General features: G+C 44.0%; 2 protein-coding genes across 5 annotated transcripts in view; both read left to right on the top strand.

The window, feature by feature from the left end:
• Positions 1–446: 446 nt before the first annotated feature.
• Positions 447–15,498, top strand: efs (embryonal Fyn-associated substrate). 3 transcript variants are annotated; one of them, XM_084043427.1, is made up of 8 exons: positions 447–572; positions 4,790–5,052; positions 5,823–7,109; positions 7,509–7,619; positions 9,310–10,266; positions 11,882–11,953; positions 12,787–13,044; positions 13,413–15,498. In XM_084043427.1, the coding sequence occupies exons 2-8, from the start codon at positions 5,041–5,043 to the stop codon at positions 13,593–13,595; spliced, it is 2,880 nt and encodes a 959-aa protein (XP_083899553.1). In that variant the 5' UTR covers positions 447–572; positions 4,790–5,040; the 3' UTR covers positions 13,596–15,498. The 3 variants fall into 3 exon arrangements, with proteins under 3 accessions (XP_083899553.1, XP_083899555.1, XP_083899554.1); XM_084043429.1 differs by lacking the exon at positions 447–572 and adding an exon at positions 2,968–3,014; XM_084043428.1 differs by lacking the exon at positions 447–572 and adding an exon at positions 4,638–4,694.
• A 725-nt stretch (positions 15,499–16,223) lies between these two features.
• Positions 16,224–26,927, top strand: part of acin1b (apoptotic chromatin condensation inducer 1b) — a 33,926-nt gene continuing 23,222 nt past the window's right edge. For both annotated transcript variants that reach the window (XM_084043425.1, XM_084043424.1), the window contains exons 1-6: positions 16,224–16,372; positions 20,468–20,533; positions 20,945–21,056; positions 23,101–23,156; positions 24,087–25,895; positions 26,486–26,568. In XM_084043425.1, the coding sequence (XP_083899551.1) occupies positions 16,238–16,372; positions 20,468–20,533; positions 20,945–21,056; positions 23,101–23,156; positions 24,087–25,895; positions 26,486–26,568 (2,261 nt within the window). In that variant the 5' untranslated portion in view covers positions 16,224–16,237. The remainder of the gene's footprint in view (positions 16,373–20,467; positions 20,534–20,944; positions 21,057–23,100; positions 23,157–24,086; positions 25,896–26,485; positions 26,569–26,927) is intronic.

The raw sequence follows: 26,927 nt of genomic DNA, 5'->3' as shown, positions 1-26,927 counted from the left end.
TTGCTTATTTGGGCTTGTTTTCAAAACGTTTTAAATTATTATTTATTTTAAACCAGTGGTTCTCAAATATTTTCATGTCAAGGAGCCCAAAATGAATATTGCTGTATTGGCAATGCATCCTTTTGTATTGAACTGTACTTTCTGTGCTTTGTTTGCAAACTGTTAATAAAGTATTCAATCAATCAATCATCCCTAAAATGTTTTGTGCCAGGGAGCCGTACCAGATTTGTGTTGTTACTGAATGTTTCAAAACATCTTCCAAATATTCCACATTTCATTTCAAGATTTTTTGAAAATGGCAGATCTACAAGCGACGCGTTGTGAGCTTGTAGATCGGCTATTTTCAAATAGCCAATTCAAATGCTTATGTAATGTAACCTAGTCGCTTCTTTTGGGTTTGTTTTCATAGACCTGGCTGCTTATGTCTCACAGAATCTGGCAACAGTGGTTGCCAGTCCATTTTAGGAATATTATTGACCACCTATTGGCCTTGAATTCAGTCGACTGAAACAAAGTGGCCTGAGCGACGGCCGCCCCACACACATCAATGTGAAGTTTGAAGTGTGGCGACGGTAAGAAAAACACTTTTGAGTGTTTCAACGCGCAAAAGCGGTTGTTTGCTCTATTATGGATGTTAGCAAATTGCAATCTGTCCAGGCAATGCTGTTGCGGTTAGCCTAGCCTCGGCATTGTTTTGAAATGTTTATGCAGGGTTATGACGGGTTAATAGCGGGGTATCTTACTAGCAGGCCTCGGCTGCATAGCAGCACGATTATGCTCTCATTTGAACCCCGGCATCGACGCTGCCTTTTAAACGGCTGCATCGTTCGCTTAATAGACGCCACGTAGTGGGACACTGGCAATTCCCTTGTAGGAGACAAGCTAACACAAATCAAGCAGATGTTTTATGATGGTAAGGTTGACATTTTAACTTTCTCTGAAACGAAACTTGATCATACGATAGATGATACTGATATTGAGATTGAAAACTACAAACTTTTCAGAAAAGATAGGAACAGAAACGGGGGCGGCGTATGCATGTATGTACATAAAGACAATGTCTGCATCCTTCGCGAAGACCTGAATGATGCAGACATTGAAGCTGTGTGGGTCGAGATCATTTTTGAAAATGCTAAACCTGTGCTAGTCGGTACCATATACAGACCTCCTAACCAGGCTGATTTCTATGATAGACTTGATGAATGTTTAGCTAAAGTGGACAATGAGGAGACAGTACTTCTTGGTGACTTTAACACTGACATGCTCCGTAAGGAAGCGTCAGTGTTTAAGTCATTCAGGGGGTTTTGTAATCGGCACTCACTCCACCAGCTGATCACTCAGCCCACAAGGCTGTGTGTTTCCACTCAAACTATCATAGATCTCATTCTAACAACGGACAAGGACAAAATCCTCAATAGTGGTGTTTCTACCTGTGGCATATCTGATCATAACATGATCTTCTGCACCAGAAAGAAACGTAAACCTAAGACCGGTTACCACCAAACAGTCACGATCAGAGACCTCAAAAACTACAAGAGTGAGGACTTAGATCACAGACTGGAGGAACAGGATTGGTCCGACGTACTAAACAGCACACAGGTAGACGAATCTTGGCTTGGTTTCAAAACCAAATTCATTCAAAATTTGGACAGTGTGGCTCCCATGAAAACCATCAGGGTCAAAACCCGCTCGGTTCCATGGATGAATTCGGATATCCTTGCTACCATGAAAGTCAGAGACAAAAAGTGTTCTGACTATCATAAAAGTAGGATCAAACTTGCCAAAAGCTTCAATAAAGGTCTCGAATCCCACGTAGCGAAACTCAAAAAAGAGAAAAACATGCTAAGAAACAAGGTTAATGGCATGCTGTTGTTAGCAGAAAAAAGCTACCTCGATGGCAAAATTGAGGAAAATCAAAACAAACCACGTGAGCTCTGGAAGCTATTCAACAACCTACTAGGCTGCAGCAAGAAATTGAAAACCAGGTTTACAAACATAAACCTCAAGGTGAATGACACTCTCATTTCATCCAAACGGGAAGTGAGTAAAATCCTCAACATATTCTTCACGACCGTGGCCTCAGAGTTAGTTGAAAAACTACCCCCTCACTCTGGGAGTCATGGTGGAGAGTATGTTGATTCATTTTACGATAAACAGGGTGTACGCAAAGATGATTTTAAACTCTCCCCTGTGTCAACAGATGAGGTGTTTAAAAAATTGAGTGCACTCCAACAACACAGAGCCACAGGTCCCGACAACATCCCCGCTAAATTTCTAAAAGACTCAGCCGCCTCCATTGCCCCAAATCATTACCCACATAATAAACCTCTCCATCATACAGGGACGGGTCCCTAACGACTTCAAAAAAGCAAGAGTGACCCCTCTGTACAAAAAAGGAAACCAATTAGACCCTGGCAACTACCGCCCTATTTCTATTCTTAGCTCCATCTCGAAAGTCATGGAAAAAATAGTGTATGAACAGGTTGATAAGTACCTTGCCGAAAAAAATCTAATTTACGAATTCCAATCTGGTTTCAGAACAAACCACTCCACTGACACATGCCTTCTCTATTTGAACGACTCTATCAAACAAGATGTCGACAAGGGCAAATATTGCGGCATGGTCATGCTGGACCTCCAGAAGGCTTTTGACACCGTTAATCACCCAATTATGATCAATAAGCTCAAAGCAATAGGCTTTGATGACACGTCGGTGAACTGGATGAGATCCTACCTGGAAGGGAGGGAGCAAGTGGTGGAAGTAAACGGCACCCAGTCCCCTCCCCTCCCAGTGACTTGTGGTGTTCCTCAAGGAAGCATACTAGGACCACTACTGTTCCTGATATATGTGAATGATATGTCCTCAGCTTGCGACTGCAAACTGTTCCTGTTCGCAGATGACTCGGCTCTGCTGGTCTCGGACAGGGACAGGCTGCAGGTTGAGAAAACTCTCAGCACTGAACTCAACAAGATCTGCATCTGGCTCTCCGACAACAAACTCTCATTACACCTGGGTAAAACTGAATCCATCCTCTTTGGGTCCAACCCTAACCTTAGAAAGGCTGAGAGTTTCACGATCAAAGTGGGTGAAAATGTTATCACAAGAAAGGAGGAAATTACCTACCTGGGTTCCATCTTGGAGGCAAACCTCTCAGGTGACAAAAACGCTGAAAAGACGATCAAAAAGGTCCACAAAATAACACGGAGGATGTGGAGGCTTGTTCGTAAAGTCAGTAAGAATACTCTGAAGATTCTTGTAGGGGCCCTCATACAAGGTCATTATGATTATGCATGCACTTCGTGGTATCACAACACCTCCAAGGCCCTAAAAACAAGGCTCCAAACATCCCAAAACAAACTTGTAAGGCTACTTCTTGGCCTCAATTACAAAGCCCATCTAACCCATGCCCATTTTGCTAGGCTTGGATGGCTTAGGGTTGAGGACAGAGTACAGCAACTTGCTATGGGCCTGGTCTTTAAGATACACCACAACATTGGGATCCCCCTGTATTTGTCAAAATACTTCCAAAATGTTAATCAAGTCCATGATCATAACACCAGAGGCAGCTCCACAAACCATGTTCAACCCAGATTTGGCACAACAAAGGGAATGAACTCTTTCTCATGCTATTCATCTAAAATGTGGAATGCCCTACCAAAAGGAGTAAAGGAGTGTAAAACCCTACTTACTTTCAAAAATGCCCTAAAGATACACCTTCAGGAGGCTGCAATTCAAAAATGGCCCCTGTCCAAGTCCTAACCTACCCCATGTCCTAACCTAACCTACCCCCCCCCCCCCCTCTCTTTCTTTTTTGTACATATTTTTCACCCTTCATACTTCATACCAGTAACCTGTAAACTGATTGTATGACATTCTGTATAGTAGTGTGTATATCTGTCTGTCTCTTATATGTCAACATGATTTGTGTGCATGGGGATCTCATCTTAAACAAGCTACGTGCTTAACTGAGCTATCCAGTTTAGTAGACCTTGTATTGCGAATTTGTACTTCCATGTACTGTATGTACTGCCATGTACTGTTCTCATGTCTTACTAAATAAAGTACATCAATCAATCAATCAAACTGGTATCACTGCTGCTAAAGATGCTAACAATGTTGCCAGATTGTGCGAGAGAAATAAGAAACTAGGTCTATGAAAACAAGCCCAAAAGAAGCGATATAAAAAAGTGAAATAGACGATCTACAAGTTAACAGTTGCGACGTATCGTGAGCTTGTTGATCTGCTATTTAAAAAAAATCAAGGAAGAAAGTGGAAAATGTTGAATATTTTTTAAACATTTTAACAACACACACAAATCTTATATGGGGGTCCCTGGCACTATTTCAGATGGGGGGGGGGGGGTTCTTGGATAATACATATTAATTTGGGGGTCCTTGACATGAAAATGTTTGAGAACCACTGGTTTAAACAACATTTAGGAAACAAGCCCAAAATAAGCATTCTACACTTTAGAAACAAGGCCAAAAAAACCGCAACCACCAATCCCAATATTTACACGCAACTTAACAGAAAAATAAGCCCAAAGTCGCTTATAATAAGCGGACATGGCAACAATACTGGATGCTAAATGTTAGCATTCTGCAACAACCACTGATAGACTGGGCGTGGAAAGGACAAGACTGGAGGACAGACAGCTGCCGCTCGGCTCCACCAGCCCTGCGTTCACTTCATGTGTGTCTTTTAACTTAACCACAGTGTCTTTTGAGTTTGAACGGGAGTCAAGACTGAAGTGTTGGGTTTTTTTTCTTCATGCATATTGGTGACAGGTCTCAGGACGGGGGTATTGATCCAGACGTGTGTGTGTCCTCCAGAGATGTGTCCCACCACCGCGCAGACCCAGCGGTTTATCCCCCAGCAAGTTAACAGTCCACCGGCCGATGCGTTGCTCCGAGCTGTGAACCAGATTCTCCACGGCTGATCTAGATGGATGAACCAGGGCCACGCCGACTCTTATGGCCTCTCGTAGCGTGTGAATATTGCAAAGGAATCACGGTGTAGTCTTGACACACACGGCAAAATGTCCCTCTCGGTGAGTACAGTAACCTGAACAGTGTTTCTTTGTGTGTGGATCACATGTACTTTCCCCCTTCTTGATATGATGATAGTATGTATGATGTCAAACACTGTCAACTAAGGAGGAGTTTGTTAGACCATAATATGCTCTTGTTGGGATCTTCCCCTTGCTGAATGGGAATTTTATTTATTTTTTTATTTTGCATGGATCCTCCTGAGATTGTTGTATTTAGTATCTCTCTCCCTCCATTACCATCCCAAACGGGCCCCACATGGCTCAATGAAGCCCCAGGGGGGTTTGGTTTGGAAAATGAAAGGGGGGCTTGACTCTCTGGCTTTGAGATGGCAATTAAACCCCAAACAACAAGGGACAGATGTGGCCCCTCTCCCTTCCCCCCTCACTCTCTTCTCTCATTACCATTAGGCCCCCTCTTGTCCATTTCGACCATTGATCCCCCCCTCTCTCTCTTACCAGAAGTGCAGTGAATTACCATTCACATTTTTACAGTTTGTGCCATTTTCCTCTCTCTCTGTCTCCCTCTCATGTATTTGCTTGACGGGATCTTCCCTATTCTCTTATTCTCTCTCCATTCAACAGCCGTAAACAATCAGCCATTTTCCCCATGTGACTTTGTGTCACCATGTCAATGTACTTGTTTGTTTGTCGTACGCAGATGCAAGACACCAACTTGTCTGAACTATTTCAGCTTCTTCTGGGACATTTTCAGCTGGGTGTGTTTGTTTGTATCCCTCCATTCCTCTCATTGTGTCATCTCTGCTCTTTAGACGGTACTGGCGAAGGCACTGTTTGACAATGCAGCAGAGAGCCCGGAGGAGCTGGCCTTCCGCAAGGGTGACATCTTAATGGTGTTGGAACATGAGCAGAGCGGAGGTCCAGGATGGTGGCTCTGCTCACTACATGGCAGGCAGGGCATTGCTCCTGCTAACCGCCTCCGCCTCCTACAGACAGCAGCAGCAGGTTCGGATCTCCGCCGGGGCGTCAGCGAGGACTCTGTCTACCTGTCTCCCGGGCCCTCGCTGGTGGAGGACATCGACGGAGTCTACCGCTCCCCGACAGGCACGAGCGATGGGCTATACCAGAGCCCCGGAGCTGTGTCAAGGCCCGGCGAGCTCCGCAGGGTCGATGGAGGCCGGCCGCGCTCCCACTCCAGCTCGGGTACGCGGCCCCGGCCCGACTGGGATGTCGGGGTGGCGGGACGTCCCCGTTCCCCGTCTCTCAGAGGACGAGCCACAGAGTCGGGAATGCTCTACCAGACTCCCACAACTCCTACTCCCGCTGCAGCACAGTATCACAGACAGCCTGCTGCTCTGCTGGCCTCTGAGTCCGTTTACCTCTCCCCTACTGGAGTACCCAGATCAGCTGAGGAGCCAGATGACTCTACCTACCTGGTCCCCAGGGAAACGGTGGTGGCCGGACACTCGGACGGCTGTTACTTGGTGCCCCGGGGCACACCGCTGGCCGGTGACGAGGTCTACCAGACCCCAACAGGAGGCGTGGCGACCGTTGCCTCTGGCCAGACTGCTGCCGTCGGCAGCCTCACTTTGGCCAATGGAACCCCCATCACCCCCCAGCCCAAACTGGCTCAGGAGACCCCGGGGTTGTACCAGACCCCAACTCCCGTGGGAGCTGGACTTCACAGGATACCAGCCACGACTTCCCCTGCCCAAGCGTCCCCCAGACCTCACTTGAAAGGTGTAAGCTGCAGCCCCGCCATTGCTCGGGGCAAGCCTGGCCTGGCCACTCACCGGGGGTCCCCATTGCTGGTCAGAGCAGGGCAAAGCAGGGTCCCTGGGTCGCCTAACTTTGCCCGAAAGCCCCCTCCGCCAGCACCTCCAGTGAGGGGAGTCACTAGGAAAGATGCCCCACCATCTTCTCAAACCGTCCTTGGAACCAACCCTCAAGCTGCTCCTACTAGTTTGCTGGAAGGAGACCAACAGAGGGGAGTTTCTCAGGGTAATGAGGAGAGGGTGAATGGAGGCATGGAGAGAAAGAACAATTTACAGAACAAAAGTGGAGAGAATCAAGACTATGAGGATCCCACAGATGACCAGGTAAAAGAACATTTCACACAATGCCATAGTCACATCTGTAAACAGGTCATGCTCACCGGCACGTCCCATTATAAATCATCACTGACTGCACAGAAAGCGTTCTCAAACTCTGAAAGTTTGATTTCCTGCCAGACGCACTCAAATTGATAAATAGATTGCCTATGGTCCCTCAGCTGAGTAAAGGGCCTCATCTGTGAGCGTTTTAGATTTTCAGAGAGGGCACATTCCCCCACGAAATGTGTCTTGTGGAGTGGAAAAACTTCCAATCAGATGGGTGAAATCTAACTGGTCAAATTGGCAAATGAAATGCAGTGATATTAAGACTTGTTTCTTTTATAGAACCCATATTTTGGAAGAATATATATTTTTTTTGCTAACTTGGTTTTGTTCTTCTGGTAGGTATATGACACTCCTCCCAGTGGTAGGTGGCAGCGTCCAGCCCTCGGTGACGATGACGGCATCTACGATAGCCCCCGCGCTGTGCCACCACAAGCTGACCCTGAGTCGGAGGTAAAACTCCATAGACCCTTTCTCATGTGAACACTGGAAAATGTCCAGGGAATGTGGTTGAGACATTGTCCGGTGTTGGCCTTTCACACATGTAGCACGCAATAGGTAAATAGCCCATTTGATAAGGCGAGGGGCGGTGTCTGGGTAGTAGACGCCCACATTTGCTACTCGCACTTAAATATAACAATCGATCACCGCATCCATTCACACATTACCCTGACTTAACTCAAGGGAGCTGGCAGCATGAAGTCCATTGCATGTCAGGTCCTACTGTATCAGACAATTGCGTTCATACTTATGTGTTCATTTAAAGTCTGGAAAACTTGCATAATACAGTGCGTGTGTGAAAGGAGCTTTAGGCGTTCAGTGTCACCTCAATACTGTCTGTTTTCTTAATTTTATTTGACTTGTATGAGAATCAATCATACTGATCTGTGTTCTAATTCTTTGTTCATATTTTTGTTTACTACACTTGTGATATTATGTGCACTAGGAGAGGAAGTCAAATTCCTTGTATATGTTAAGTTACTTAAACTATTTCTAATCCACTGCTGTTCTCATTTACGTTAGCACATGCAAGGAATTTTGTATGAATCTGTTATTACCATATTCATACAGTACATGCATACATTTCCACCAGGAATGGCAGTAGTCCTTGCTAGCAGCTGTCATGACACTTACTTACAGCAGATTGGGGGGGATTCACTCTGTTGAACTCATGCCTAAACAAGCGAAGTAGGACACCAACAAGAGACTATCAAATGTCCTCGCACCATTTCTTTCCACACATGCCATCATTGGTCTGCCCCCCCCCCTATTTCTTTAGAGCAAGGCCACACCTGTCTCTGTCTGCTGTGGAAGCCGGTCTGTCCGGTTAGAAAGCTGCTGCTACTGCTATTTTCTCCTAGTCACACCCACCTGTCATTCTCCACTCTCCAATAGCATGGCTGGGTTCCTGCTAAACACTTCCACTCTACTCCTTAAGTAGCTGCATCATTACTTTGTTAGTGCATTTGGCTTACATTTCCTTAGTGTGTTCTCTTCTTGGTACGGAAGTCCCGTGATATACTAACCCTGGCAGTTAATTTTCACAATCATGTCTGCACAGCGATATAGTGTTAAAAAAGACATGGGAATATAGTTCCTCTTGAAGAATCAGGGATACTCAATTATATAAATATAAACATGCATTCGAGACATTATGATCCACTGATTTAAAAGGACAATGTTAGGGTGACACCAAGTTATTACCATTATTAGCCCTGATGAAGACGTAAGGCAAAACATTGGCAGTAGCTTTAATAAATATCTTTGCATTGTGGCTGCGTGATTGTTTTATTGTTACTTTAGTGTATGGGTCCACACAGCTGTTTTCAGCACCTAAACCAACACAGGCGTGCATTCCTCTAAATCCTTTTTTGTGTGTGCAAAAATAGAACTAGTACTCCATGCGTCAGCAAAGTGGGATTGTACACAGTCTTAACAGTTAAATGTTTTTGAATGTATATACTATATATATATCTTTATCTTTATTACAATTTTAACGGGTAAATCGGAGCAGTCAGACGTTTTTTCTTTTTCTCCCCTTCCCCACCCCCAGTTGCAGTTGTTCTTTCCCCTTTCCAAAAAATACAAAACGAAAAACAAACATACGTAACAGTTACATTTCTTGCGTCCCCCTGTTTTGCAGGTCTATGACGTTCCCACCCTAGTACTGAATGTGTCTACATCAGATCTGCAGCACAGCGGCTCAGTGGCCGATGAAGTGGATGATGTCTACAGTGTCCCGACCCTCCCGGGCCTGCCGCTTGTCCCAGGGGAACCCATCGCTAGCCTGTCTGGTGATGAGGCCAAGCGGAAGGGCCAGGGCTACTCCGTCTCTGGCCCAGAGAAACGAGCCAGTGATGGCGACCGTCCAGGGGAGATCTCGGAGTCTGATTGCGGCATCTACGACATGCCTGCTCTCACCCTTGAAGTCCTGACTCACTCTTCCTCCTCTTCCTCCTCCTCCACCCGACGCCTCTCGGTTTCTAGTAACGGTTCAGGCGACGTCCACTGGCGGGTTTCCCTCTCTGGCCTGGTGCAGGCGGTGCTGAATGTGGCTACCTGCCCTCCGTCCACATTGTCATCACGGGAGCTGGCCACCTCGTTGGCCGAGATCCTGACCGCGTGGAAGGCGAGCCACACCGCAGATCCTCCGCCGCAACTCCAGCAGACGTGGACACGTCTCTCGGACCTCCTGCCTGCTCTGTCAGCCGTGGGCAATGCCCCTCCGTCAGATGGAATCCTGTCATTAGTCCAGCGGGCTCTAGAGGAAAGCACTCTGCTCTTACAGGCACAGGGACGACCCCGTCTGCCTTCCCAGGATTCCCTGTCCCGTAGGCCACTGCCTGCACTCCCGGTGACTGATGGGAAGGCACCCACGGGAGGGATGGGCTCGCGCAAAGGGAGCTGGATCCAGGAGAGGCCCTTGCCTCCAACGCCCCAGCCGGCTTTCCCCTTGCCTCCTGCGCCATCATCTGTGACCCTCACAGTGGGCCTCGGTGAGGAAGAGGATGACCCTACTAATGAGTATGCAGGCATTGGCCTGACCCCCACCCCAGCCCCCTTACCCGTTGGAGACGTTGTGGGATACGTCAAGCTACAGGTCAGTCTTTATGTGTTCAGCTTGAGCTACATGTTAAATGTTGATGATGGGGGTACATTTTGTTTAAAAAGTTACCGCAGGCAGTGCTGATCATCCTTTTCAGGTAGAACTTAGTTGCAAACATGCTGCGCTATTTGAAGAGGTTAACTTACATAGCAGAAAGAGTCGGAGAACAGACAAGCTGTGGCTGAGAGATAAATCTTACCGTCCCGTCTACTTTACCTTTCTTGGAAAATATTGCTGTGCTACATACAGAGTAACATTATAGATATGATTTGGATTGTGATATTAAAGATAAAATGTTAAACGGAACACTATGTCACCGCACCAAGCACAGACGTATACTTTTGGCATCTCTATAAACCCATATATTCCCAAATACAAGACATTATATTTGTCTTCCAAAACAGCCAGTCATCCATGCTGGCATTCATTTCACTGAGTTCCGTGCTGTGAAGGCTTATTTTCTCCAAAAATTGTCTTTTATTTAACTCTCAATAACAACAGGTCAGCTCGTCTCAAATAAATAACTCCAGGCATCCCGGCTACAGTTCTATCTGAACCAAAACAACGATGCTTGCCGTGAGCAGGCAGACTGACAACATGTTGTGACCGTTCGATTAAGTGTGGTTATACTTCGGTACGACGGTGTTGTGCGGTGAGCATAGCCTCAGCGTTGTAGGCTTGTAGATCGGCTCAGTTCAATCAACATGCGATACCTTTGTACAGACAAAGTACAAACCCAGTTTTACCGTAATTCCTTCAACACTCGTGCATGGTTCTTTACCGTATATGACACCTACACCCACTCACACCAGAAAACTGTCTGGCAATCAGATTTTTTGTAGCTACAAATCAGGTATAAAAATAGAAAGCATTACCAAGCCAAATTCACCAGCAATAAATTAAGCATTAATCGTTAATTCACACTAATATGTCAATATATTGCTTATTGTTTGATATTGTATCCCTATGGGGGTTTTGCTTAACATTCCCTTATTTTGCTTAGCATGCTGCTTGGACAAGATTCAGGGAATATCTCCATGAGGGGAGCCTTTAACGCCAAGCTTAACTGTATTCCATTTGTTGCAATAAATGGTTAAATCTACTTTGACGTGAGTGATCCTGACTGAATAATAATAATTATAACAATAGGCTAATAATAATAATACATTAGTTTGTTCATTTTTAAAATAATATTTTTGGGATGGATTACATTCATTTGGGGACGGTTACATTTGTAGTTTGGCACGGTCCTGGGACGTTGGTGAAAAAAGTTAGTCTGGAGCCTTGATACAGCTCTCTGTTTTTTTTTTCCCTTTCCGGCCAAGGATGTTTTTCCTCACCCATTTGAGGGTCTAAAGACAGAGGGTGTTTTTTTCCTTTTGTTAAATGAGGGCCTGTAGGGATATACAAATAAACGTAGTTGACTAGTTAAACATTTTATTTTTAACTAGTCAACTACGTTTTGTTATTTCTCTTAAATGCCATTGTCACATTTGTTGATCATTGTTCACTATCTAATAACTGTCTCTTTGTTTTGTTTTTTAGATTTCTTGTTTTCTTAATTGCAGTCATGTCTATCTATGAACATACATCCTCTCTCTCCTCACAGGGAAAACCAGAGCCGCCTCCCGATGCACCAGTTGAGAACGGACAAACACAAACTATCACCACGGAGCCCAGAGTACGTCTTCTTGTTTTGATTTCCACACACAAACGCCTTTGCTCCCAGAAGACATACAATCTCTCACACATGCACTTTCACAATACACAGAGAGAGACGGAGAGTCTTAAAAACACACACACACACACACACACACACACACACACACACACACACACACACACACACACAGCAAGTGTACATAGATAGGTCATTGATTCACTCTGTGAGAGTATGTGTACTGTTTACTAATGGGCAGTGTGACTCATCGACCCATCATGCGGGAACATTGATGGATAATCTGCTCTTTGGATCTGGTCTGAGCATGTCTGTTTGCTCACATTGTTGACGCAACATCAACTGACTCTCTAAAGTCTAAATTGCACTTGATTGCGTAGATAACTATACTTTAAAAAAAAAACGTGTGTTCTCTTTCCACACATATTGGGTGTTAACTTTGTAATTTAGAATAGATTATCTCTAAAAGTGTGCATTGTCCTGCTGTTGCTTGGTGGTGACAATGACATACTTTTTTGTTTGTTTAATTCACTGAATCTGCGTAGCTTCTCAAGCACAATCATCCGTACAACACTTGTCTTATCTGTGTACTTGTGTGTTGATTTTCATTCATCTGCCGAAAAGACACACTTCTCTCTGTGTTCGTTCTTCTTGACTACCAGAGACAGTGCATATTGATGGATACTATCAATCTTGTGGTTAGTGTCCATTACTATGCACTGCCTCTGGTGGTCATCCACAATTAATAGGTTTCTACGGTAGCTTAACTCAAAATGTATGTTGTCAAACTCTCAAACTTGACCCTCAAACTCTCTCTACGCTCCTCCTCCCTCCAGCTGAGCCCGTCCCCTCCCATGCCTGTCTCTCTCTCCCTGGAGGACTCGGAGCTTCTGTCCTTCTACTCCTCTCAGAGTCTGGCCCACCTGTCCTGCCTGGCAGACTCCATCGATGTGCTGTACAGCAGTGTGCAAGGGAACCAGCCTCCTCGCATCTTCGTTGCCAGGGGAAAGAGTCTCATCGTGACCGCCCATAAGCTGGTGTTTATAGGGGACACTCTGTCCCGCCTCCTCACCTCTCCCGACCTCAGGGCCAAGGTTAGAACATTGTTGTACAAACCTGTCAAAAGGATATAACACAAAAAAGCTCAAGAGATTTCCATTGTGGACCTCTGAGGGCAAATGTGTGTGTAAACTGAGTGCCAAGCCTTGAGGGTGGGGTGGTCGGAGAGACATCACATTTGCTATTAATAATCTGGAACAGCATTAAAGCTTCCACAACATGTATTAAAAAAGTACATTGCCTCTCTGAGGGCAGCGCTATAGCTCTCAATTAGGTCAGTTTGAAAATAGCCAGTGTGGCTCAATGCTAGTTTGGTTGATTAGTAATAGCAGGTTAATGTAGGCTGAGGACAGTTGACCACTCTTTTACAGCTGTCTAATTATTTTCCTCCACCCCTCCCCAGGTCACAACCTCGGGTGGACGGCTGTGCCAGGCCTTGAAGACAGTTGTCGTGGCAACCAAGGGAGCAGCCCAGAACTACCCATCGGTCTCAGCCACCCAAGAAATGGTTGACCGTGTCGCAGAGCTCTCTCAGCAAGCGGCAGGGTTCTCCGGCCTGCTGCAGCGACTGGCTGAAATATCTTGATGATGCTGATATAAATCTCACATTTTTGTGAAACTTTGTTTACACTACAATGTGCATTTTCCTCTCTGAAATGCCTTATTTGTTGTTCCATTTTAGTTTTTTTTTGTTGCATTTCAGTGGAATGGGATTTGAAGAAAACTAAATGACAATTATGGAAGAAGTGGTTAGCTGTCACTCAGCTGGATTTTGAATAGATGCTGTTCTTTTCAGAGCGTGTGCTGTTTTTGTCTTTGTTTTGCTTACCACTGTGCTTTGGTGCCAAGCACACTTGTCTTTTTGTGTTAATAACTTATTGATACGTTTTCTGAAGCCTTGTGGTGACGTTTAAGTGTCCTTATGGACCACTTATCTTGGGAGCTTTGCTTTGTTATATTTGCTATATTGTTTGCCTCTCTCACCAGTAGACATTTTTCCTTCCTGTCTCTATTTATTTAACCATCCCCCCTTTCCCAAAAATAGCTCGGTAAATAGCACAAGCTGTACACAACGGTATTAGCTTACTTGTTAGTGTGGTTTTTGAAAGGAATGCTTGATGTCGTTAAGAGTGACGTTGTGGTTGCAGGATTACAGTGTTCTGGGCTTTCCAGAAATTGAATATGAAGTGATGTGGCACATTTTCTTTCAACAACTTTCACCTTTTTAGCTGTTTTCAGGGGTATTTTGTTTCTATAATTCCCATTGGAAAATAGGCATGAATGTAGCCACCGTAACATCCCTCCTTAGTTTGGAATGAAACATCTATATCCTTTTCAGTACATTTCTAAAGAGTCTTAACACTTCTCATGAAGGAGAACAACCACAGCCCTGTCTGCAGAGATTGAGAGTGATGGTAGGGTGAGAAAAGGACTAATTCTTTCCCACGGCCACGGGTTGGTAACGGATAAGAAACCTGTTGGCCAAGTGTGCGTGTCTCTACCTGTCTTGTTTTGATGAGCATGCTTGCATTTGCATCACTTCCTTTGCTTTTCCTTTTTGCCTTTAAAGACATTTAAGTATTTTGCCAGGTTAACAATTCTTATTATCTAACTACAAAAATGTTACAGATATTCTCCAGGTTTACTACCTATAACTTAAGGGATTGTGAGTGATGGTAGGAACGGAAAGGTTCCTACAGTGTGTGTGGAACAGGCCATGTATGGCTGGAGCGACGTAGGAGGCATTTTATAATGAGTTGTATTAAAACTCAGACATGATTCATCTATTTGGTTTGCCAAGTTGGTGACGTTTCAGTGTTGTTTCAAGTATTCATTTTGATAGAGCTGTTTTCCATTTTCATTCTCAAGTCAAACTACCGGTACACATTTTCCATTACGCTGTGCCAAAATAATGCTGAGTGGCATTGTGCAAACAATATTTAAAATGGAAGTAAAACTAATGTCTTGCAGTTATGCCACAGTGAAAGGATATTCTTAACAGTGGTCAAATTTGCATCTTGCTCAACATTGCCCCTACTGGTTTTGCCCTGAAGTGCCACCTACTGGAGGGTCACAGTATTACGGAAATAAATGCCTGCCTGCAAAACCTGACTTGACAAAATCAGCTCCCATAGTAACAGATAACAATAATATATTTTGCTTTCGGATATGCATGGCTTTAAGTTTCTTAAAATTTATATATGCACATATAACCAGGGACGTTTTCACTCAGTGAATCAAACAATATTGTTTCTGGAAAAAAAGTTCCTATGATTACTTGTTTTGTTTTTTTTGTTATATTTTTGTATAAGATTTTTTTTCACACGTTAAACTCATTTGAGTGAGTTCTATTTGCTGAGGTCAGAAATGTGGCTTTACCTTGTAGTCTCTACAAGTCTACATCATCTAAGTAGAACACTAATTTGGTGTCTGTCTTGTATTTCCCTTCAAAAATGCACAAATACATTTTTTTTGGTTTTTCAAAGATAAAAAAACGTGCGTCTCATTTATTGCAATGTCTTTCTAATTATCGTATTTTGCTAAAGATGTTGGTTACAGGATAGATGGGCACCAAGGAAGAGTGGGCAACTTGGTGTTTTAAGTAAAATCTATGATTAGAACATGCTTAAACATTCGACAATTAATGTCTAATATTTCTACAATTGCTACAAAACCTCTATATCCAGTCATTTTGGGGCATAAAATTAAGTCTGATAATGATGTAGCCTACCGTGTATGTTCATATCATGTATACTTTTCATTACTTAAGACCATTTTTCAAATACTCCATTTTTTAAAACATTTTGGACAAAATAGACAATTTTACATGGAGGTGCCCAGACGTCCCTGGTGCCCAACTATCCTGTATCCATTTAAATCTGAGTGTACAAATGCAAATCACACTCCTTTACAATACAGTCAAATGCTGTGTTAATTAGGTTTTCTGTATTTATTTAGTTGTAATTATAACAACCAATACTTTTGCCGGACTTTTTCTTGTAACAGAGTACTTCTACATTGCTGTATTGATACTTTACTTAAGTAAAAACATTTAGTACTTTTTCCACCACTGGTTGTAGGCTACTCATGGTTGTACAGTACTGTGCTGTGCTTCGGGCAAGAAGCCGAGCTCTTCCGGAGATTGCCGAACTGTGACGTCGGGAGAAGCCGTAGCGACGCTTGTTGGTTGGGAGAGTTTAGTCTCGCAGCGAAGAGAGGGGAGGCAAAATGGCGGACGAAGATATTACGCTGGATGGAAAACCTTTACAATCGCTCCGCGTCGCGGACCTGAAGGCCGCTTTGGAGCAGAGAAACCTCTCGAAGAGTGGGCAGAAAAACGCACTCGTGAAGCGGCTGAAAGGGGTGAGTTTTGCGCGTGTTTTGTGCGTCAAATTCCGAGTTCTGGCCAAAGTTGAGCAGCAGCAGCAGGCGGAGAGATATGGGGTTAACGTTAGAGGCCGTAACATTAGGGGGCTCCCTCTTTCTTTGGTGTTTCGCCCAGGTGGGCGTGGTTATTTGCCCATCCCTAACCCTAAATAACCTCAAAACCACGCCCACCTGGTCGAAACACCGGGACAAGAGAGAGTCCCGTAACGTTATAACGGTGTTGTTATGCGTTCAACAGAAGCGGGAACAAATAATACAAAAAAATGCTGCGCGTTTCAAAACAAACGTTCACTTTGTACACGAAGACGATGCAATTAATTGTTAAATTAATTAAAAACATCGAATTATAACTTTAACTGGAAACTACTCCCGCACGCACCACCATGTTGTTGCACACACAGTCGAAGTGTGTGTGTGTGTGTGTGTGTGTGTGTGTGTGTGTGTGTGTGTGTGCACCTGTCAAGTCTACTAGGCCTTTAGTGGAGTGAGTGCAACACGGATGAGCGCGAGCCAACACGCACGGCGCGCACACTGTACTGTACTCACTGTACTCTACTCAGTGTTGCCAGAATTTGTGGGAGAAATAAGCAACCAGGTCGATGAAAACAAACCCAAAAGAAGCAACTTAGGCCACATTTAAACCTATATGCATTGGCTATTTTGCTATTTATGCTATTTTCAAAGAAATATCTTGAGGTAAAAAATAAATACATTGGGAATATTTTCAAATCCACAAAATCTTGTATGGGGGTCTCAGAGACTATGGCTCAAAATGTTTTCAGAAGGTTGGGTCTACACATAATTAATGTGGGGGTCCTTGACAAGGAAATGTTTGAAAACCACTCGTTTAAATGAGGAAACAAGTAGCCTTAGATCAAGGTAATCGTAGATGTATTATATCTTAAATATCAAAATCGATCAAATACATCTACGATAGTCTTGATCTAAGGCTAGGAAACAAGCCCAAATAAGCAACTACACTTTAGAAACAAGCCACAAAAAAAACGCAAACCGCAACTTGGCAAGCAACTCACTAGAATCTTCCCAAATAGCGACCAGTTATGAGACACTTTAACGGTTTGTGTTTATAATGTATTATAGCATAGTAACTTCATATTTTACTGTTTCAGTCTTGAATATACACCACACAACTTGACAGAAAAACAAGTCCAAAGTCGCTTATAATAAGCGGACATGGCAACACGGTGTACTGTACGTTTGAGTTCGTCGGGCCCGCGCTTCATGTGTGACAGACAGTGGAGAGAGAACGACACAGGGCGCCGGGGACGCGCCATATGTAATGTAAACACAGCCTTAGAGCGGGAGACTGGTGGGTTTTGTTAGAAGTTTCTACCCCATGGCCCATGCCTTGGATTTTTATATTTTTTGTATGTTAGAAGTTTCTACCCCATGGCCCATGCCTTGGATTTTTATATTTTTTGTATATATATTTTGTTTTGTTAATTATATACAGCAGTTTCAGTTTGTAACATAGGTGCTACATAATGCAAAGTTATTGAAGATAAGAATGACATACATTTAAGATTTTTGTTTTTTTACAGATTTTGTTATATTTGGCAATTTTTGCTTAAAGAGTGTTGTAGAAAGACAGGAAACTGAGCTCAGAGAGAAACTGACTGAGCTACCACTAGCAGGCCAATATTTGTATCCAGAGTAATATAAAAAAGAAAAGTGTTGCAAAAATCGGCCTCCTGGTGGCGCTATAATAGGGCAATGTTAAAAGGGTGGCATTTGTTTCTCAACGTAGTGCAAATGTGCGTGCAAAGTTTCCACGCAATCGGACGCTCCGTTCATGATTTGCAGCACAACGGGCCACTCCTGCAAACTTCAGATATCTTAGCCAATCAGGATGGAATATGAAAAATCAAACTGATCCGTCTTAATCACATGACTATAGAGATCATGTGTACCGATTTGCTCGAAATTTGGATAACATCTTTAGGCTTAATATCAAAAAAAAATGTTTTGCATAAGTCGGCCTCCTGGTGGCGCTATACAAGGCAAATGTGAAAAATGCAGGGCAAAGGTTTTACCTTGGCCTCTAGAGAGTGTGCATACAAAGTTTTACACAGATCGGTGCAGTTATAGGTAAAAACACAAATACGCCTGTTATATATATATATAAAAATATAAAATTCAAGTGGCATTTCTTCCTCAGCCTAATGGGAATATGTGTGCAAAATTTCACGGAAATTGCATGCCGTGTTCATGATTTGAGGCATCTTGTTCAAAACGGAGTACTCCTGCAAACTTTGGAAGCCAATTTTAGCCAATCAGGATGGAATATGAAAAATGTGAAAGACTTGTTTTGTTTAATGACTATAGAGATACTCTATACCGATTTGTGTGATTTTTGGACAAAATCTGTAGGAGTACTGTCAAAAAATGAGTTTTACACAAATCGGCCTTCTGGTGGCGCTATAAAAGGCCCATGTGAAAAATTTGGGGCAGAGGTTCTGAATTGGCATCCAGGGAGAGTGTGTGCACAGTTTCGCTGCGATCAAGCCAACGGTGCCGAAGATTAGCTGTACACAGACAGAATGACGGACGGACACACACACACGGACGGACGGACGGACGGACGGACGGACGGACAGGGGGCAAAACATACTCTCTCGCCATGCCTTGCGGCCTGGCGGAGACAATTATCTCTTATTCATTCATCACTGAATGCTTGATTGCAGGATCAAGTACAGCATTTTATTTTATTGTATTGCATGCGTTTAAAACACATACAAATAATAGCTTCAGGTGTAACACATGTTACACCTGAAGCTTTTCTTTTTCTTTTTGAAATTTTGTTTTTATTTTGGACATCTTGTTCATAAACAGCTTTGTCATAAAAATACAGTATATGATGTGATTATTTCAAGTTCAACACAATATGGAATCACATAATATATACATAAAAATGCATACACACATATATCTATAAATAATATATATATATAGGTAGAGTAAATATTATTTGCTCTTGTCCATACATTCATTCATTTTTCAACCCTATCAACAGTACTTGCTTTAAGTATGAACTCGGTATTTCAGTTCTTAGTGATGACCAACATTTATTCTAACCAGCTATTCCAAATCCTTATTACCTACATGAATGACTTTTTTCTTGATGATTGAATGAATGATTTATTTCTGTAATAAATATGGACAATTGGATATTTATGCCTGCCGCCTATATATGGCCACATCAGCTTCACCCAACTGAGTTCTGAGGGGAGCAATTAGGGGTTATAAGTGTCTTGCTCAGGGACACTTCGACACATTGCTGAGAGCTGGAATCGTACCTGGGACCCCTGGAGTCCGAGGCGGGCTCACTAACCATTCAGCTATGGCCGCCACATATGTTGGTCGGAGTGGCAGTTTGGAATGGCAGTTCTCGTCAACCGCAGTCCCTTGAGTCCTCGCCGATGCGCCCGTTGAGTTTGAAGTCGGTCGGTCTCATATATCCCCATGACAATGTAGAGGTCGGATCTGTGGCTCTGGTCAAACGGTTCTCCATATATGCCTATATATGGGCGTATCGGGTTTGTTTATGGCTATGTCTGAGATCAACAAATCGATTGACCACTTAACCAAGCGTTATTATATACCTTTTTGCCTATAATGATATGCAAAACATTGATTGATTATTAATCAAGATTATCAATATATATGTATATTTTTAAATTATTTTTATGATCTATTACATGAATTAGTTCGGTTAACTGCTGCACCCCTGCTGGAGTCAGATTTGAACTTGGGTCCTCACTACTCACAAGGAGTGTGTGGTCAATGCTGATGTAGGCTCCATGCACCACAGAGTGATGAATAAAGTTAAGCCACACAGACGAACAGATGAATATACAGGCTGAGATTGTCCCGGTTTCAAGCTGGGACAAATATCTCTAAAACACTAAAATGTTAGTGTTTGTCCCCCACCCTAGGGAAAAAAAATAAAATATAGTCACCCTAAATCATATACATTTATGTATATATATTCAGTGTCTGCCTGGGTGCAAGTGAGTCAAACTAATAGTTTTCTCCCCACATTCCTTGCAGGCTCTGATGTTGGAGAGCCTGCAGAAATCCTCCTCCTCCCACATTGGGCTGCAGCCCAACTCTCAGGTAAGAGTAATTGCTTGACAAAATGTATTCTGAAATTCTGTGGTCATATAAATATACCAGATTTTTTACCACCTGATATATTTTGTGATAAGTTTTCTGCGTTAAAGATTACACCAACATTTAAAAACAAATCGTTTTGAGTTATTTTTGGGCTTTTCGGAGCCTTTATTGATAGTTACAGTGGAGATAGAAACAGGGGAGTGACATGTAGCAAATGGTTCGCCCAGCCGCTGTCAGACATAGAGCCTATGTGGTACGTGCCCCAGACTACAGCGGCATTGACACATTTACACGCTACAAATAAAATGTGCAGAGGAAGGAGCACGGGTAGTTAATTGCGTTCATTAAGGAATACATGTTATTAAAATGAACTGTAGTAATGATCAATGATGTTGTGTTTCTGTGTTTTAGATAGGGGAGGAGATGAGTCAGAACAGCTTTATAAAGCAGTACCTGGCCAAGCAGCAGGAGCTGCTCTGTCAACGAATGGAAAGAGAAGCGCAGCAGTCCTCTGAGGCTGATGGTATGCATGCACACATACACCCACCAACTGAAGTAACAAACAATGAACATACTATCACCCACGTGAACAATGGTCTTTCTCTGTGTCACGCACAAACGCATGCATTTGCACACACACACACACACACACACACACACACACACACACACACACACACACACACACACACATACCCTCTCTCTAAATTCAATTCAAAGGAGCTTTATTGGTATGAGAAAACATGCGTTTACATTGTAAAAGTGGAACAAAACATTGTATGTACAATTACATTTAAATGGGAATACATAAATGTGGAAACAGAGCTGTGTTACATTGCAAGACATTGCAAGAGGGAAGACTATCTTACGAAACTATAAACATTGAAACAGTTGACAGCAGTATTTCAATGTTTTGCATTCTCTTGGTATATATCTTCGCGACAAATAGCAGCAATTTATTCAAATGTAATTAAAGGTAGTTGCTCTGTTCATATGCACAGTATTTCTATGTACCGAGGTCATTTGGTGTAGGGATACACAATGATTTGTAGTCCTTAAGGTGATTGTATTCCATTAGACATCCTTCTCCTGTCACAACAGCTCACACATCTTGCTACTGTGTTTGCACATTGTTGTACTTCACCCAAGTGAAGTCACATGTTTCTATGCAAATTATAGGCTATTAGCATGTTGTGCTGCATCACAAAAGGACATGGGTTCTGATGCATAGTTTATTGCCGTTACCTGTGGATTCACTGGACCATTATGTCTGTGCTGTTAGCTCATGCATACCATGAAGACCGGTGTGGTGAGAACATAGGGCGTCAGGGTGGCTCAACCAGTAAGAGTGCTGATCACCTAATGCCAACATCCCCGGTTCGATCCCTGCTTGAGGACCTGTGTGTCTCTGATGATGATGAAACCATGCTAATTCTGATGTACCAGATTGAGTGCAAATGAGTGCAAACACTGTACTGAGGAGAACATCAGTGATCTAATCTCAAGTATGTTTTTTTGGAGTGCAACCACTCGGCTATCGGGTGCCACAGACTACAGCAGCTTTGACACAAAATGTGCAGAGGAAGTGGTGACGGTAGTTAACTGCGTAAATTAAGGAATGCATGTTATTAAAATGAACTGTAGTAATGACCAATGATGTTGTTTCTGTGTTTTAGATAGGTGAGGCGATGAGTCGGAACATCTTTATAAAGCTCTACCTGGTTTTGAACTAATCAATTATAAAAAATAATCAATGTTAATAAAATAATCTATTTTTCTTTCTTTTTTAAACATCGCAATGCGTTGTGAGCTTGTACCCTGGCTATTTTGACTATTTTGGGTGACACCGTTGTACGACAAAGTATAATAGAGCTTATGTTGTTAATCAGTCTAATTGATTTAGTTGATTATAAAAATAAAAATAAAGTAATTGATAGAATAATCACTAAGAAAATAAATGATAGTTGCAGCCCCAAGTTGTTATGCGTGGTATCAGATTACTACAGTTGAAACTATTTTGAGCTCCAAATGGAGTTCGCCTCACAGGGCATCAATATTATGTCAATATCATAATAATGAGACTATACCTGTATATCATCTGGGATTCTGGATATCGTAATATTGTGCATGATGTTGTCTTTTCCTGGATATAAAGGCTTACCTGACTGTCTTAGCTGTAGACATTATGAATATTTATCAAAAATCTCTTTGTGTGGCGTAACCGAATGGGCACCTAGGCTGGTAATCCAGCCTGACAGCGTGTCGCGGGTCCGACTCCCAAGCCCGACGGCCTTTGCTGCATGTCACTCCCCATTTCCTGTCAGCCTACTGTCCTATCAATAAAAGGCATTAAAGCCCCACAGTATCGTCTCGATATCAAGGTATATGGTCAAGAATATTGTGATATTTGATTCTGTCCATATTGCCCAATTCAGTCCTACTCCGACATCTTTGTTCAGTTGTAAAGCAGCCTTTGTTTGGATGCCACAGTGCACGTGCAGCTTGACCTTGCTTGTGCGTCCAACCTTTGAACTTTGAACTCATTCCCCTGTTCCTCTCCCCAACAGAGAGCCCCGGGGCGGCAGAGGAGGAAGATGACCACACAGAAGAAAACAGTGACAAGGTCAGACACACACATTCTCACAGTAAACAATGATAGGAAGTACCACTTAAGCCCTATGTACATTCGAGTACAATAGATAGCGAAAATAGCAGACTGCGTTTGTAGATCTGCTGTTTTAGGTATTTTTGAATAGGGACTTAAGGTTTGAAGTGGCTAATGTATTATTCTGTTGTTCAAAAATAAATATTATATTTAGCTTGTTGTTAACTAGTTGTACGAACGCTTGTTTTATTGTTGTATTGTTTTATTGGATCTTGTTTAGTCGATACAATTATTTGTTTTAGCTCCTGCTCATTTGATTTAGCTATTTTGTCTCATCTGTTTAAGGAAATAGGTAGCTGATATATTGCACTTGTACCTTAGCGTTAGGTATACTCTTGGTTGCTTGTTCTTTCAGAAAATGCACTTAAGTCTTCTGGTGATTAGTAGTTTTCGTTCCCTACCTATGTTGAATGCACTTATTGTAAGTCGCTTTGGATAAAAGCGTCTGCTAAATGACTGTAATGTAATGTATATTTAACCTAAGTGAAAACGTATAATAATAATTGGGTTTGAGAAAGGTTCTTCTTTCAGAATAACCGTAGGAGCTGTTAATTTAACATGAGCTGTACTTTCTTAACATGATTGACACATGGACTTGCATTTTGAATTACAGTACAATATAACTTAAAAGACACTTATTTTCCATATTTATGTCACATCAATGTCACATATAAATATCAAAGAAATCCCCATTTTTAATCCCTAATTTTTGTGCTCAAATGTTTTCTTTATGTTTTCAAAATAGATAATAACACTGCACACAATGAAAGGAAAATAATGGTAATAAAAAGGGAAGAAAGAAAAAAGAAAACGTAAAAAGATATGCATAGGGATCCTGTGTGGAACCTTTTCTTTCAAACTAACTCCACCTTCATTTGCATTCTGCAGCATCGTCCCGTGTCCACCCAGCCCCCGCTGACCAGGGCGGAGGTGGAAGGAGGAGGCCTGCTGATGGGGCAGGGCATGATGGGGCAGGGCATGATGGGGCGTAGGCCTGACATGGGCCCTGGCTCCGTCCTACACCACCAGGAGGGCCCTAATGTCCCAGGAGCCTGGTTGCAGCGGCCTTCCCTCCGCCTAGGACACGAGGAGAAGTCCACGCCCTCACCACCCCGAGCCATCGCATCGCTGTCTGTGCGTGTTGTGGGCCAGATGGAACGGCAGGGCCTACCTCCTTTTGTGCCCCGAGCCCAGGAGAAGGAAGGGACAGCGCCGGCCGAGCCCGGCTCTGCCCACTCCGTCCTCCACCTCAGCAGGTCGGCTGGGCCCGGAGGCCGTGCGCAAGAGGACAGCGACGAGGATGAAGATGAAGATGACGAGGATGATAGTGATGAAGATGAGGAGTGGGGCGTGTCGCGGAGGGGTGGCAAAGCCCCTCCACGGCCCCCGCAGCAGCCGTCCCCCAGCGTCCCGCCGGCTGCGGCCAGATCCCGGCGCAAGCTTCAGCTGCCGCAGCACATCCCGCCACCGCAGGTCCATCAGCCCCCCATGCAACTGCGCCACCCGACCCCTCCTCCGTCCCCGCCTCCCGAGCTCTCCTTCCCGCTCCCCGACACCCCCAAGCAGAGTCCCCCGGACGTAGGCGAGCCAGAGGCAGAAGGTGCTGCATCCCGCCCTCGTTCTGCCGCGCAGAGACAGGACTCCTCCTCCTCCTCCGATGACTCCAGCTCCCGTTCCAGTAGCCCAGAGCCCCAGCAGGAGCGCAGGCCAGGGCCCCTCACCCTGCTCGTCCGCAAGATGGAGTCTGAGGGGGCATTCCCCACGGTGGCGGAGCCCATTGGAGCTGTGGACATGTCACACTCCGGGCCTGCTGCTTCCAGCTCCACCGGGGTCGCTGACTCCAGCGACACCCCATTGCAGAGAATGGAGAGAGAGCGCCAGCAACAGAAGAGAGAGAGGGAGGAGAGAGAGAAGCAGCTGAGGGAAGAGAGGGAGGAAGAACGAAGACAGAAGCAGCAGCAGGAGGAGGAGAGAGAAAGAGAGAAGAAACGACAGGAGGAGAGGGAGAGGCAGAGGTTGGAAGAGGAGAGGGAAAAAGAGAAGAAACACCTGGAGGCGCAGAGAGAAAGGGAGAAAAAACGCCTGGAAGAGGAGATGGAGAGAAAACGCCAGGAAGAGGAGAGAGAGATGGAGAGAAAACGGCTGGAAGAGAAGAGGGAGAGGGAGAGAAAATGCCTGGAAGAGGAGAGGGAGATGGAGAAAAAACGCCTGGAAGAGGAGAGAGAGCTGGAGAAAAAACGCCTGGAAGATGAGCGTAAGAGAGAACAGAAAAGGTTAGAGGAGGACAGGGAAAAAGAGCAGAAAAGACAGGAGGCAGAGGAGCGGGAGCGGGAGAGGGAGAGCCGACTGCCTCCGTGGAAGAGGGGGCGGTCTGGGTCCGAAGACTCCACTCTCTCTCCCCAGCCCCCCAAGAGGCTGACGCTGCAGGTCGGGGGGGAACCTCCTCTTTCATCTCCGCCCCTCAGCTTGACCTCCATCGCTCAGTCTCCCGCAGCCAAGAAGCCACGCGTGTTCTCCGACACCCCAGCAGAGTCGATGTTTTCTCACCCCAGGATGGAGCAAGCGCCAGTGGCAGTGACCAAGACCCAGGATTCAGGCTCCGAATCTGATTCTGGCTCCGAATCTGACTCTTCGTCACACTCATCACGATCATCTTCCTCGTCCCGGGATAACTCCCGCCCTGTCAAGCAACAGAAGGTTAGTGATTGGACTGAGGTAGATATCAGTCATTCACACACACTGGTGGTACATGAGTTATAGATACACTAGACCATACCCGGTCGACGCATCCGTGGGGGGATATGCGCACATGATCTGGCAACCCGGGAGGCGACATTGTTTCACACAAACGCTAATAAGAAGCTGAGATTTGATGAAATTGAAAAACGGGCTTCACAGTTAAGTTCAGATGCTAATGTTGGTCAATGGCTGTGTGCAAAATCAGAGCAATTGCTCCAGCCACTGAGGAGAACCGGGTAGCTTCACTCACCACACTTACTAGAATTATTGTAGGATACACATACAGCATACTTGCAAGGTTCCACCAACTCACCAGCAAAGCTACGTGGATGTTGTTATTCATTCACTACTTTGCAATTCATTTCACAATGAACTCGATCCATTTTACAACTTAAGTACAAACTCCTCTTTTGCCGTGTCCCCACTCAAAAACCCATCTTTGTCTGTTTTGTTGAAATCGTAGCATCGTTTTTAAACCAGGGCTTAACTGCAGCTCTTTGTTCATTTGGGTTGTTGGTTTTGATTATGTTCAACTTCTGATCTTGCAGAAGGCCCACCAAGGAAAGGAGACAGAGGATGAAAAGCGGAAGAAACCAGATAAAGGAGAGAAGAGAAGTCACCCCACCAAAAGGTCAGTGACAAACACTGAAATATCCTCAAACCCCTTTCACACATGAAATGCTCGCAATTCACTTCTATGTTTAATTTTGGCGTCATGTGTGCCGATTTTTATGCCGGCAGTAAGACGGCACGATACCTAGTAAGATGCCTGAATTGTTGTCACAGCATGGAAGTGAACGCATCACTATACTAGGGCTGTACCCGACTCAGGATCAGGATTTGAATGTGAATATTTGACGATTCGTTTTATTAAAAAGAATGGGTCTTTATGACCATATAGGAGGCTAAAATAGCAAACGTTTCAGTGCTGATTAATAATGATAATAATAACTTTATTTGTATAGCACCTTTCATACAAAATTGCAACCC

Source organism: Gymnoscopelus microlampas (assembly GCF_963454915.1).
Source record: "Gymnoscopelus microlampas genome assembly, chromosome: 19".
Lineage (NCBI taxonomy): Eukaryota > Metazoa > Chordata > Actinopteri > Myctophiformes > Myctophidae > Gymnoscopelus > Gymnoscopelus microlampas.
The sequence above is the reverse complement of the archived record's forward strand: the minus strand, read 5'-3'. Positions and strand labels throughout refer to the sequence as shown.